Genomic DNA, 14,418 nt, shown 5'->3' on the forward strand with positions numbered 1-14,418 from the left:
GAGGTGAAGAGTTCAGGTTTACAAGATGAAAAGTTACGGAGTTGGACAGTGGTGCGGGCTGCACAATGTGAATCTCTTTAATACACTGGGCCGTACACTTAGAAACGGTCAAGATGGTATATTTTATGTTATGTGTCTTTTACCACAATATATAAAAAAATCAATTCTAGAAGCATTTCAAATGTTTGGAATTTTAGCTTCCCAAGAAAAATTAAAGAACATTATATTAAGAATGGATAAACAATGTGCATGCTTAACAGTTTACTCTGAAAGCTCTATGGTTAACTTGTGTACCTCACATAAGGAAGTTTGACGGCACCAAAGTCACATTACATTGCTTGCTGGAGCCTGAGCACAGAGTAAAAACAGCTGACCTTGTTGTAAGGTCACAGCTGAATCATGATTGCTGTGGCTGGAAAAACCCAGATCCGGACCTGCCAGCACTTCTCAGGAAGAGCCATCTTGCTAACAACAAGCTTACGATGAAGTATGACGCAATTATTGAAAAACCATCTCTCATGCTTTCATGATGAGTTCTTATCAATGGAGCAAAATACCACAAACTGGAAAAGTGAAGTCAATGTCACACTAAGCCACTTCATTTCCTTTCCTACTTGGTTTTGAAATTGAACTTCCCCTTTATCTTAAAACAACTGATTTAAACCCCTCTTCCTTTAAAGTGGTGGCCTAGGAAATGGAGCAATGCACTCTGTGGTTTTGTAGAGACCTTTAAGTCTTCTGTGCAGCCTGGCACGTACATGGTGGGAGCTGGTGACGGCATAGAGCTCTACCGCTCCACTGTCTCTATATCCTTCCTTCAGGTATCACTGTGATACTCTCTGCTCATGTTAATTTCATCTGCTTCCCTTGAGAAAGTAGAGCTAAAAACAGAAACGCTGTTACTAAGGTCACAAGATAGGATAGTTAATGTTGCTGTTAGCAGATCCCTGGCCAAGAATGGCCAGATGGCCTGGAGGTTGGCTTGGCAAAACTGCCCGAGATTCGGGGAAGGCTGCAGGTTAGCAGCAGGGAATACATACTTCATTAGGCTACAAACTGAGAACTGGCCGGAGGCTCCTTTTGGCACAAAACTGAAACTCAGTAATGGTTTCTTGGTTTAGTTGTGACTCTCAGTACCCACCAGGGCAGAAATTGGTTTTAAGTCCAGTATCTGAGGTTCCAGAAGGTTAGTTCACACAATCCAGTGAGATAATCTAGAAGATATTTCATCTTCTGTTATTCTACTGCATTTATCCTCTTCTTACTGGGGAGGTGAAAGAGCTGTCCGGTCACCCTCAGGTCAGGGCTAACTACTGCCCCCTAATCATAGGCAGCGAGGCTTGTTTATGAACTGTGGTTGCCTCACTTCCCTTAGCTCAAGAAATACCACGAAGGAAAAAGGCGCACAAAGTGAGCGTCTCAGAGGGCTCGGCCAGAGCGGCCAGCACGCGGAATCAGCAGAGCGATGGCTCCATCTGCTGACTGTGGCTAGGATGGCAGTGAGGACGTGTGGCAAGTTAGGAATCGTGCCTTGAGCTCCTCAATGCCCAGGTGACCCACAGCACTGCTGGAAAAGTCTGCCGTCTGCAGGCACAAAGCGGTAAGGAGATCTTACACATTATCTTTAGGGTTCCATGCTGTCATTGTGTATTTACTTTTGATTTTATATCAGCTGAACTGCTCCAGAAGCAACCAGGGGTGCAATGGTTTTGTATCGGATCAAGTGCTGCGAGCCTTCCTCCAAGTCAATCACATAGTCCCTGAAAAAAGAGGAAATAATGTCTGCAGAGCTGTGCTGATGCCCCCCAGTGGAGGCAGATTTCCCACCGTCAAGGTCACATGTTGCTCACCTTTGCTCATCTGTTTCTGGTTCTACCAAGATGTTTTCCTGTCGTTCTTTCACTCTCAGAAACACGTATGAATCTAGATCTGGTTTGGGAACTGCCAGAGAAACGATAATGCAGTCAGAAAATGCTCAGCCAACAAGACCAATCTGGGAAAGCTGCTGGGATTCACTGTAGCGAGCACTAAGGGACCCCTGATGTGACAGCATTTTGCCGGGAGGGTGACTTGAGGAGAGATCTGGCTCCTTACAGAAACAGCACGCTTGCCATCCAGGGCCTCACAAAGCAATGGCTCATTCAACAGACGCCAAGTATGTAAAATGTGCACATTGTGGAAGATACAAGGAAGCGTGACACAGTCACTCTGAAAAGGGCTACCGGCAGCATTTGATAAAGCCTCATACTGGTAGCACAGTCCCTCAGGCAAGTGGGGAGGAAGACGTCAATGCAGACTCAACGAGGGAAGTGAGCCTGGGAGCTAACAGCAAGGGCCAAGGCAGAAATATGCACGCAGTTTTGGGAGGCAAGAGTGTATAAATCTAGTGAGAAAATATTTTTATACATAGTAGTAGTAGGAGAGAGCATTAGAAAGATTGGGTCACATGGGGATAGTCTTGAGTGCCAGATGACGGAATATAGGTTTTCACTGTAAGCGGTCCTTCCCTGGTTGATTCCGGGGTGAGACGTTGCTGCCTCTTCCACTACCAGCCAACACTGCATGTAAGGAGGGGCCCCAGGCTGGGCTGCTCGACAGCTCTTCATTTCTTGGAGCTCCATGTGTACCCAGAGGACTCCACCAACTGCAGGTTCTGAGAACCTACTGGATAACTCTCAGTTCTAAAAGCCTAGCTCAGCATTCATATTGCCCTTGATTTCCTCATCCACAGGTGGGGGTTCAGGATAACTGGCTCCAAAGGTCTAAGGGGGTCCCTTGGGCCGCTTCAGGGTCTGGGGCCTGCCACAGACACTCCAACTTCACAGGGCCAGTTGACCCGGTTGGGCAGCTACTTATTCCAGGAAACCCAGCTTGGGTTCATGCCTTCCCCCACTCTGCCCGCAGGGTCTACAATGCTCCAGAGGCCTGAAGGGGACTCAGAGCACCTGGGCTAACCAAGCAAGACTGGTTTCATGCCTTCCCCCACTCTGCCCGCAGGGTCTACAATGCCTTCAACATGCCTTCCCCCACTCTGCCTGCAGGGTCTACAATGCTCCAGAGGCCTGAAGGGGACTCAGAGCACCTGGGCTAACCAAGCAAGATTGATTTCACTGAGGCAGGTTGATCCCCTCTACAAGTTTCCAATTCCAGGGACCTGGCTCTAGTCCTTGGAAGGGATCTGGGACAAGTGACATGTGTCTTAGGAGGTGTCGGCCAGCATCTAGTAGAATTCAGTTAGATTCATGGTTGCTTTAATCAACTAGGTACGATAGCACTGAGCAATGATTAGGGATGCGGTCCTGGCTTCACTCCTCTTTTTCCAAGATGTAGACAAAAAGTGGCGGAAGTGGACATGGACCGGACCTTTTGTTTCCCTCAGGCAGGTTCACCGAAATGACCAGCTCAGAGTTCCACAAATCTGCTATGGGTTTACCTTGCTCCTGGTGTTATCGGCTGCACCTGCCCCTGCCTTCCCCACAAATGCATATGTTGACACCCTAACCCCAGTACTTCAGGATGGAAATGTATTTGGAAATAGGGCCTTTAAGGAGGTAATTAAGTTGAAACAAGACCGTCAGGGTAGGGCCCAGTTCAATCGGACTGGTGTCCTTATAAAGAAGAGGAAGAGACACGAGGGGTGCACGAGCACAGATGGGCAACCATGGGAGAGGCCCCAGAGGAAACCAACCCTGCTAGCACCTCGATCATAGACTTCTGGCCTCCAGAGAAGAAATGTTTGCTCTAGTCTGTGGTACTTCATTATAGCAGCCTGAGCTGACTGACACACCCAGGGAACCATGTCTCCATCCGTCCTGCCCTAACTCTTCCACCTGCCATGGGGGTCACAGGGTGGCCCCCAGCACAGGCTAGGTGGGAGATCAATTCCCAGGGCTCAGTTGTACTTGAACTTGTGGCCTCAGCGCATTACATTTAGGCTGTGAACAAGGTGGATCCCGGTCCCCTGGAGAACCGTTTGATTTGGTCTGGCAATTTTGCCTGATGAAGTCCTGCTGGGATTAGGGCACACTATGAATGACTGAGGGGTATGGACTTTGACCTGGATGTCAGGGGGTCCCCAGCTGGCTCATCCGAGGTTGAGAGTGACTACCGTAATTCCCTTCCCTCGGCTCAGCAGGATGTTAAGGGGACTGTGCCAGGCGAGCACAAAGGTGGCTTTGGCTGTGTCCCCCCCGCTGCCTTCTCTTTCTCCTCCTGCTCTTAGCCCTGCCCCTCTTTCCATGAGATGCCCCACACAACGAAAATATTGGGGGCCCTTCCTCCAGGTGGCTGGGAAGTGACTGGGAGTCACTGAAGGTCTCTAGCCTCCTGTTTGACTCCTTCTGGATAGCTAGATGGTCCCTGCATGGACTGGAATCTGTGAGGAAAAGTGTGCTAGCCCCTTGAGAGCAGACCCCTTTGCTCCTCAGTGCTCAGAAGGGCCTAGCCCGGTGTGGATGCCCAGTAGATACTGGCTGAAGGAATGAATGACTGCGTATGTGAATGAGTTTGCATTTTTAATGACAGTCATAAGAATTTCAACCTAAGCTAAAGACCACAAAAGTAACGCTGAAAAGGCTACCCTTACACCTGCTTTTAATGATTTTTTTAAAAAGATGTTATTTATTTGAGAGCGAGCACAAGCAGTAGGAATTGGGAGTGGGCAGAGGGACAAGCAGACTCTCTGCTGAGTGTAGAGCCCAACACAGGGCTCGATCCCAGGACTCTGAGATCATGACCTGAGCGGAAGTCAGACACTTAACCAACTGAGCCACCCAGGAGCTGCAATGATTTTTTGTTTGTTTTTAAACCAAACGACATCCTCTCTTCTCTTTTTTGCTTATCTACATATTTATTTTTCCAGGCTAGACAGTAAAGATGAAGATCTTATTCTAAGGCACCTGAAGATAGGTCTGAAAAGAGAGTGCTCTGCTCACCTGACCTCAGGAGGTCCACCGTCTGTAAGTTAGGAGGCATATGCTTTAAGGCAACATTCTTGAGGTAGGTCTCTGTGTTAGCCATGTACCTGAAAGAGAGGAACTCAAATCACTGTGACTACCCTCCTGGCAGGAGCCGCCAGGCTGTCAGACACACAACAGTGGTCCAGCCATCAGCTTCATGGAGACAACCACCAAAACTCATGCTCACAAGCCACGGAAAGAAAGCAGTCCCCACGCGTCCTGCTTACTCACTGTTTGGCAAAGACCAGCTCCTCTGGAGAAAGGCTAGACAGCTCCCCCTCGTGGAGTGTTTTCTCCTTTTCAAGGATATGAGGGAAAAACTTCTCTATCTGAGGATAAATAAAAAGCATTGTGTAAATATGTCAGGATTCGAGAGTCAAATATACTAATTTTCTGAAATAGGTTGAGGTTAACCTAGAATTGACTTCAAAAATGGCAAGTCTTCACAGTCAAGACCCTTTCTAGACTTCCAAGATTTCAAGGAGGCAGGTTTCAAAGAATGCAGAGCAAAGATAAGGGCTCTAAAAAGGAAGACCACTTAAAAAGGATGAGAGGCTTTCATAAAAGAAAATATGAAAATGTAACTGTAAATGACATTAATGAGGGAGAGAAGGGGATATCATTTAACATTTCTAGGCAATTGCACAGGTTGTTCTATGAGATGAAGCATGTACAAAAGCTGGCAAGACACATATAGAATACATAAGCAGAGAGAATGGTGACTTTTTAAAAAAATTATTTGAGAGAGGAAGAGAGCATGACGAGGGGGAGGGGCAGGGGGGGAGGGACAAGCAGACTCCTAGTAGAGCAAGGAGCATGATGTGGGGCTCGATCCCAGGACCCTGGGACCCTGGCAGACGCTTAACCAACTGAGCCACCCAGCTGCCCGACAACAGTGACTCTTAATTGTAAGAATATAACCAGCAAGGATGAAGTCCACAGTGAGGCAAGGCTAGGAAAAAATGATAAGAACTACCAGGAAAAAACACAAACAAAACAGAAAAAAAAATAAAACGCTAAAAGCTACATGAAGATAAGTGGTCAGGAACTGCATAGGGATCAGGCCACCACTCAGAGTCAGTGCTGTTACGGCTCTCTGTGGAAGGAAATGTAAGTAGGGAAATGACAATGGGACGAGGACCCAGGCCAAGACAGAGGAGCCCTTATCTGCTTAAAGGAGTTCATGTCTTTTGGCCTGGACCAATTACATTCCAGGATAAATGAACGTCTGTGCGGTGTTTCGGAGCATGAAGCGCTCTGCGCTGGCGCACGCCAACTGCCCTCCGTCACTTAGTGCACCTCCGATGCAAGCAGTCTCACAGTCTCACAATCACTGCGCTCACAGAAGTGAGAAATAGCAGAGGCGGGCCGATTTCCCAACTTCCAAAAATACAAAGAAGGTGGGGAACCTTCAAATACAGATTAATGGCCTTCACATGGGTATGTGGCATTATATTAGAACAGATCATTTAAGAGTTGGTTTGTGAACTCAAAATTAAGTGGTTAACATGAAGAGGATTTATCCAACTTAAGAAAAAAAAAAAAAAGTGGCCTGGTAGTTGAAGGTGGGGTGGAGAGGCATATTTTTTTTTTAATCTCCATTTTGTCAAAACACATGACACCACTGTTATGACATCCTTGGGGGCAAAGTGTAAAGCCGAGCTGTGAGAGTATAGATCAGTATAGACTCAGAAGTAGCTGAAGAAACGACACTGATTCAACAGACAGATGTTGACTTGTAGGGAAGTCTCTGGTGGACTCTCCTGTCATTGGCCCAGTCCTACTAATGAATCAGGTAAGACCTTTGATGACATACTTGTCAAACTTGACATAAGGTGATGATATCAAATGTTAGAGACAGCTAATATATTAAATGACAAGATCAGGATCCAGAGAACAGGGAAACGGCCCACTTTAATAAGATGAAGCATAAGAGGGGTAAGTATCAAGTCCCACACTTAGGGGTCGAAAAATCAAACCATTCAAATATAGGATAGTGACAAGATGGGAAAATGGTAACTCAAAAGCTTCAGAGGTTAGAGTTCATGGCAAGTGCAGAAAGAACAGTGTGATGTGTCTGTGAAATACACTAATGTGATACTGGGTGGCATTACTACAGTTTAATATCCAGAATAAGGGAAGTGATCATCCTGTTTTTCACAAAAGTGGCCAAACTACAAATGGAATATTGTACTCAGCTGCAGGTGGTATGATTTAAGGATAAATCTGGTTTGTCAGAACCAGGAGAGCAAACGGAAACAAAGGGTTGAGATGTTTGAGAGCACTCTCATGTAGAAGAGGATGTATTCATTTTGTAATAACTAAGGGAACAAGAGGAACCAAATGAGAAGATACTTCAAAGAAGTAAGAACTTTCCGAGTTAAAATAAACATCATATAAAACAAGAACGTTTTGCAATTTCATTTTCATAAGTTAGATGGCCTCATAACTATGGCTGAATGTCAAGTTATCATGGTCAATTTGACACTGGCTACACAATGGCTGCAAAATAATTTCTGAAACTATTTGCCTCTGGTCAGTATTCCCTAGTCAACCAATGCAAACGACTCTGCAGCACCTCTGTGCTGTAATTCCAGGGGCACCTTTCACACAGCAGACAAAGACTACAAATATGTCCCCGGAGGTGTGCAATGTATGTTCCATCTAGGCTTCTCCAGAATAATCTCTTGCCCTCCTTATTCTTTAGCTACCCTGATATTGGGGCTTTGCAGCATCTTCAGGCCCTGGATTCTCCCAGGCCCCAGCCCGATGTCTCCCCAAGACGCTCAGTCCATATTACACACTGCATTGCCTTAACACTAACTATAGGTATCTCCGTGTCAAACCTTCATGAGCCGACACCGCAAGTAGCTGCTAAGGACATAGCGGATCCTCTCCATCTCCATTCGATGGATACTGACCTTCAGATCCCCCTTCTTGGCTCTCCTGAGATTTTCTTCCTATTAAAAGAGAAAATGAAGTATATAAAAAACATGGTATTCAGAAGAAGGACGTTTCTCGTTCAGTCTGCACAGCTGCACAGGGACCACCATCACCGGCAACGTTGAGCCCTCGAAGACTACACTTAGGTCAAAGGAGAACCAAAAAACTACAGCCTCATTATAAAAAGTTCAAACAATACTCATTTACTTTTAGAAAACAACCATCTGAATAGAATCTGAATATGGTGAGTGGGAAGGGCCTAGAAGAACTCCGGCCCAATTGTAAAGGAGATAATATAGCAGACAGAAGATATGTCTAAGGGCAGTGTTAAATCACCAATTGAGAAACTGCAAAATACCAATGTTGTAAAGCTAGTCTGAGGCTAATAATGACTTAAGCCCAGCCCATCTAAGCCGAAGGTCACAAACTCAAGCGTCTATGGGGGCTAGGCAGGCAAGCTATCTGAGAAAGGTGGGTAGGTAGGGACTGTGGGGAACAGAGCACATGAAAGGGGATGGCCCTTACCCTGCTCTGGTCAGCTGTTCTCTAATAGAAACATGGGCCCAGATTTGAGAGGGTTTTAGACTTTTCAGGGGAAGCTGATGTGCAGATAGTCATAGGAATACTCATGCTTTATAAACGCAGGTAACTAATTCAATATTAAAAAAACCCATTAGGCTGGGCCAAACAAAACAGATTTGGTATCATACTTCAACCTCTCACTATGCTGACAAAACCCTTTTAAAGTTCTCCTCCTTTGTAATCCCGAGATAAGCAACTCTTACCATGTGATGTAGCTGTTCCATGACACACTCTACAATCTCAGACTTGCTTTCCAGCAGCTCAGGGGCAAACTTTTCATTCATCCAGGCCTAAAACACAATCAATGTCCCCCGCCAAATATATATATATCAGTATCATTCACAATGGAGCAAAATAACCCTGTGAGTTCGTACATATCCCGTGAAAATCACAGCTATTTCCGGCAAAGAAAATTATTTGCCTATGAGTTGGAAATACTGGAAATGCTTTGTAAACAAGCTATGTTTATGATGGCTTTTCTATTTCTTTTAGTGGGAAGGCTGTGCTTACAATTTTATATTTAGCCAAAATTGCAAAAAAAATCACTGTTCACTTCAAAAATTTTGTCAGTTTGCCTCTGCAGTTCCCTAATACCATTTAAAAAAAAAAAAAAATGTTGCCAGTATGATGCCTACTAGTGAGAGCAACACCACCTGGTGTTCAAACAGTACCCTTCACCAAATAGCATCAACACGATCCTACGACTTCACGGGCCATTTCCCACGAGGGGGCGCCAGCACCCTTCTATTTTGAGAGATGAAGTAACCTATATCTACACATCTCATTTGGGAAGCTTAGAGTACTTTACAAATATTTTTTCATTCATTATTATAATATGAGAGGAATGGATACAGTTATCCTTATCTTATTAATGAGAAAACAGATTATTTACTAACTGCCTAAGAGTATAAAGGATCATAATATAAAAGGATCAACTATTAAATAGTTTTGGAACAAGAGGTTAAATCCTTAATTTATGACTCAGGCCCAGATATTTGGTACATTTCAGAAATTACCAAGGCTTAGAGAACTGAAATATCCACAGGTGACTGACGAAAACTAATCTTGTCTTTCAATTACAGTTAGTTTCAAGCAAAGCTCAGAATTACATGGCAATCAGGCTCACTTTATTCCTTTCGACATCCTTGAGTCTCTGCGTCTCCAATTATCACCATGAAGACATATTATTAAATAGTAGGTATTGCTACTATCATAAATTTTTTTCCCACGGGCTCAAGCTCCTATATTAGTGCTGTAAAAGTTAACTAGAAAGAAAAGTCTGTATTTTCAAGGAGCATTACAAATGAGAAAAGACTGAACTGTCATAGAGGACTTACAAAGCAGTTTTTCTTTTTAACTGATCTTATTAAATACTGAATAGGTACAGAAATATTTATTACATATAACATGAATAGAGAGATAAATCCCTGTGTACACATAACTTCATTAACAAGTCTTATCATTATTTTAAAAGTCCCTGTGTCTTCCTCCCTCTTCAAAGGTAATCATTAGCCTGATGTTAGTATTTAATTTTCTATAGTCTCACTACATTTGTTTGTATTTCTACATAATGATTCCCAATGATTTCAAAGAAAATGATAGCACTTGTTGGGTACACTGGGGTAAAACGGGGTAGACTTGAGGGGGATTTCTCATTGACATTATGAAATTATTTTGGTAAAAATTTTAAAACATTAGGAAAAATTTATATTATAAAACTTTCAAACAAAATGTTTTCAAAATATTTAGTGAGAAACTTGCATTTAAATCCATGGTTTTTTTTTTTTTTTTTAATAATCAGGTTCTATGTTTGAAATAGCTACATCTGATTCCTGATCCAAATTTTTAATGACAATCTGTTCATTGTTATGGGCTAAACTGTGTTCCTCTCTACTCCCAATTTGTATGTTGAAGTCCTAATTCCTAGCACCTCAACATGTGCCTGCATTTGGAAACAGGGTCTTTAAAGAGGTAATTAAGTTAAAATGAGATCATTAGGTGGGCTCTAATTCAATGACTGGTGTCCTTCCTCTTCTTTTTTTTTTAATTAAAGATTTTATTTGTTTGACAGAGAGAGACACAGTGAGAGAGGGAACACAAGCAAGGGGAGTGGGAGAGGGAGAAGCAGGCTTCCCGCTGAGCAGGGAGCCCGCCGATGCGGGGCTCCATCCCAGGACCCTGGGATCATGACCTGAGCCGAAGGCAGATGCTTAACGACTGAGCCACCCAGGCACCCCAGACTGGTGTCCTTCTAAGAGGAGGAAATTTGAACATAGACACACATGGAAGACCATGTGAAGACAAGGGAGAACATGGCCATCTACAAGCCCAAAAGAGAAGCCTCAGAAGAAACCTACGGTGCTAGCACCTTGATTTCAGACTTCCAGCATCCAGAGTTGAGAAAATACATGTCTGTTGTTTAATCCACCCAGTCTGTGATGCTTCATTATACAGCCTTAGCAAACGAATACATTTATTAAAGTGAGAAGCTTTGCACTGTAGGTAATAACTTTTAAATCATTTTTTTTTAAAGATTTTATTTATTTGACAGAGAGACACACAGCGAGAGAGGTAACACAAGCAGGGGGAGTAGAAGAAGGAGAAGCAGGCTTCCCGCGGAGCAGGGAGCCCGATGTGGGGCTCAATCCCAGGACCCTGGGACCATGACCTGAGCCGAAGGCAGACGCTTAACGACTGAGCCACCCAGGCGCCCCTTAAATCATTTTTTTAACAGGCATTCATGAGTATCCTCTATCTGCTCCTGGAGCTGTGATTATCAGGGGCGCTGTCAGGTGGCTCCTCAGGCTATGCTCCGGCCACAGCAGCTGTCCAGGCTATGGACCAACTCTTCGGCTGCACTCAGGGCACTGCAACAGAGCTTCAGGCCCGAGATGTAACTCCTGCTCACCCACTGCCAAGCTGAAGCTGTGCTGCCTTCCAAGGAGCCCCTCATGGCCACGAGAGGCAACCAGTCTGGGGGGCTCCCCCGTCCCAGAGGACAGATGTCAACATTGTGACGCACTGCAGCATACCAGCATGTGCCATGAGCTCTGCCTCGAACAGTTTTGCAAATGCTTGAGCTTAGCATAAGTGGTTTCTTCAGAAACTTATTTTTTATTGTTGTACACCATGCTCTTGACAGTCATCCATGTTGTTGCAGGAGCTATCTTTCATTCATTTTATTGCTGTTTTTTTTTTTTCTCATTGTGTGTATAGATCGTAATTTTTATTTATTTTATTGTTGACAGATATTTGGGTTACTTTTGGTTTTTAACTGTTGCAAGCAATACTATGAACATTTTGTGCATGCCTCCTGGAAGTTTTTTCTAGGGTATGTACCTGGGAGTAGAAAGCCTGGGACACAAGATACGTGTGCCTTCAACTTGATAAGACAATAACAAAATTATTTTTCAAAGTACACCAATTCACCAGAGTAAACAAGTGTGCAAATGGCTCCACAATCCTTTATGTTGTTTTATTTATATGTTGCTTTATATTGTTCACCTTTTTCATTTTTGCCTATCTGATGGGTATGAAGTGGTATCTCCTTGGGATTTAAATTTTTATGTTCCTGATTACTAAAAAGATTGAACATCTTTTCCATATGATGGCCAGTAAGCCATCCTGGTTTCCACTTCTGGGAGATGCCTGTTAAGACTTCATTTTTTTGGGCGCCTGGGTGGCTCAGTTGTTGGGCGTCTGCCTTCGGCTCGGGTCATGATCCCGGGGTCCTGGGATCGAGCCCCGCATCGGGCTCTCTGCTCGGCGGGAGGCCTGCTTCTCCCTCTCCCACTCCCCCTGCTTGTGTTCCCTCTCTCACTTTGTCTCTCTCTGTCAAATGGATAAAATCTTTAAAAAAAAAAAAAAGACTTCATTTTTTTCTACTGGGTAGTTTGTAAAGTTGGTTTATATAGTGTGGATACTAATATTGCAAATATTTTCTCCCAGTTTTGCAGCATGTCTTTTTACTGTCATCAAGGTGTAAAAACAAAAGTTCTCAAGTTTAACGTAGTTGAATGTATCCATTTTTTCCTTTATGCTTTGTGCTTTAGGATTTTTGTTTCATGAATCCTTTCCTAATAAAGCAGAGGCTCTTAAACTAGGTGGGCAGATTTCAGGGTGTCTGTGAATCTCCTGAAATTACATGCAAAATTTCTGGATGTGTGTGTATACATATTCTGGGAAAAAGGGCCAGTTTTCACCAGCTTTTCAGAAAGGTCTGTGTTATAAATACAAATGAAGAATTACTCATACAGTAAGAATTATCATATAAGATATAATTTTAAAATTATCTTCCTTTTGTCACTCATGATGACATGCATGGTAGGACAGAATGAAGAATACTAGAGTAATAAACAGAGAATTCCAGAAAGGGGCTGTTAAAGAGAGAAGGCAAGAATAAGGCAGCAGGTGTAGTACATTAAGAGCAGATATTTTGGAGTCAAAGAGACTTGGTTCATTTTGGGCAGTAATACTTGCCTCATTGGGTTGTTGTAAGGATTATTACTCCTCACAGCTAACACTGAGTGCTTATCGTGGGTCAAACAATATGCTAAGCAAGCATTCTACATATATTATCTCATTTACCCCTCACAATGACTCTGTGAAATAACCACTATTATTAATGCTTACCTGCTCCAGTCTTTCAATGAGCTCTGCAGGAGTTAGGACCACCTCTTCACTACCCACATCAGAGTCCTGTCCTGTGAGGTCCAGTTCCTCCGTCATGTTCTCTGAAACCGGTACCTAATGAAAATAAAAGAACCAACACCCTGCAGTGTGGTTTCCATTTATTTGCAAGAATAGGCAACTGTCTATCTACCGCGGGTGTTGCAGAGGCTCACTAGCAGTCGCCAGTCAATTCACAGGCTTTGATTCTTTTCAGTTCTTTGCCTCTTCCTTCAAAACTTGGGTCAGATATCAGTTTCTCAAAGAGGTCACCCCTTAAAAGTGTTTCCCCATACCCCTCGAAGTGAGCATCCGTCACGCCACGTAATACCTGTCTTCCTGGTAGAGTCCTTTCCTTAGGGGCTGTGTTCACTTCAGTTCAAATAGGAATCACGCATCTGCTTTGTTCCCGGCACTCGTAAGTACTGGGACATAATTACCTGTGCTTAACTCACAGCAGGTACTTTTAACTTGTTGCGAGAACTGATCAGCCAGAGCCACGAGGCCCAGCACCATCAGACCAGTGATCCCAAATGCTAAGAAGGTGGGTGGTGGGAACGAGAGACTGTCCTCGGAGCACTGGGGAAACAGAGCATACTCCTCCCGCTCCTCTCCAGTCTGGGGGCCAGGAGCACATTAATCCCCTCCCCCAACACACACACTACCAGAGGTTCCACTCGGACGCTCACCTGAGCACCAGGGAGGCAGAGAGGCACTCCGACTAACACGCGGCTAGTGCCGAAAAGTCGCGAGGAAGCAGCCCCCGTTTCCCAAGGAGCGCCTGGCAGCGGAACAATCTTAAGGCCTTTCCCGGACGTAGCCGACCCTGGGCTTCCCAGCTCTCGCGCTCTTCAAACAAACTTTCCGCCCCGGCCTCACGTCACCGCGCTCGGGCGGCGTTGACCAATCACGGCTCGGGGGCGGGGACTCGGATCTCCGAGGTCCGTTCTCCCAACAGCCTCACGAAGGGAGGTTAGCCCCGCCCACCTCGGCCGGCCGGCCGAGGGTGCGTTCTCGGATGACATTACCCGGGACGGTCGGGAGGGGGCGCGTCGCTACCGCGGCTGCAGCGGCGCGGCGGAGTCAGCCTTGGGCGGGGAACGGGCTCGCGGTGCAATGGCTGGAGCGTGCCCGGGCCTGCAGGGGGACCAACAGGAGAAATGGGGTCTGTTAAAATCAGGCCACTTCCGTCCCGTGGGTCATCTTCCCCGCCCACCACTCTTGTGGCGCTTCTGGTTCCTTCATCCTTGCCAGGGCTTCAGCTGTG

At 45.0% G+C, this 14,418-nt stretch overlaps 1 protein-coding gene across 2 annotated transcripts; it reads right to left on the reverse strand.

Annotated features, from left to right (window-relative positions):
* Positions 1–281: 281 nt before the first annotated feature.
* Positions 282–14,022, reverse strand: GINS4 (GINS complex subunit 4). Of its 2 annotated transcripts, none has more exons than XM_064585514.1 (8): positions 13,841–14,022; positions 13,116–13,229; positions 8,687–8,773; positions 7,880–7,918; positions 5,190–5,287; positions 4,935–5,023; positions 1,851–1,941; positions 282–1,760 (listed from the first exon to the last, which is right to left on the reverse strand). In XM_064585514.1, exons 2-8 carry the CDS (start codon positions 13,209–13,211, stop codon positions 1,664–1,666), a joined length of 597 nt encoding a protein of 198 aa, XP_064441584.1. In that variant the 5' UTR covers positions 13,212–13,229; positions 13,841–14,022; the 3' UTR covers positions 282–1,663. The 2 variants fall into 2 exon arrangements, with proteins under 2 accessions (XP_064441584.1, XP_045735850.1); XM_045879894.3 differs by having other exon boundaries at positions 7,805–7,918; positions 13,841–14,021.
* Between the last annotated feature and the right edge of the window lie 396 nt (positions 14,023–14,418).

Source organism: Mirounga angustirostris, unplaced genomic scaffold (assembly GCF_029215605.1).
Source record: "Mirounga angustirostris isolate CCGP_5_RB_7025 unplaced genomic scaffold, mMirAng1.0.hap1 SCAF_2, whole genome shotgun sequence".
NCBI classification, from domain to species: domain Eukaryota; kingdom Metazoa; phylum Chordata; class Mammalia; order Carnivora; family Phocidae; genus Mirounga; species Mirounga angustirostris.

Excerpts from the sequence above, each read along its gene's own strand:
- GINS4 (XM_045879894.3), bottom strand. The coding sequence starts at position 13,211 with ATGACGGAGGAACTGGACCTCACAGGACAGGACTCTGATGTGGGTAGT. Across the intron at positions 1,942-4,934 it reads GGTGGACCTCCTGAGGTCAG|TTCCCAAACCAGATCTAGAT; the intron begins GTGAGCAGAGCA and ends TTTCTCTGGCAG. Across the intron at positions 1,761-1,850 it reads CCAGAAACAGATGAGCAAAG|GGACTATGTGATTGACTTGG; the intron begins GTGAGCAACATG and ends CTCTTTTTTCAG.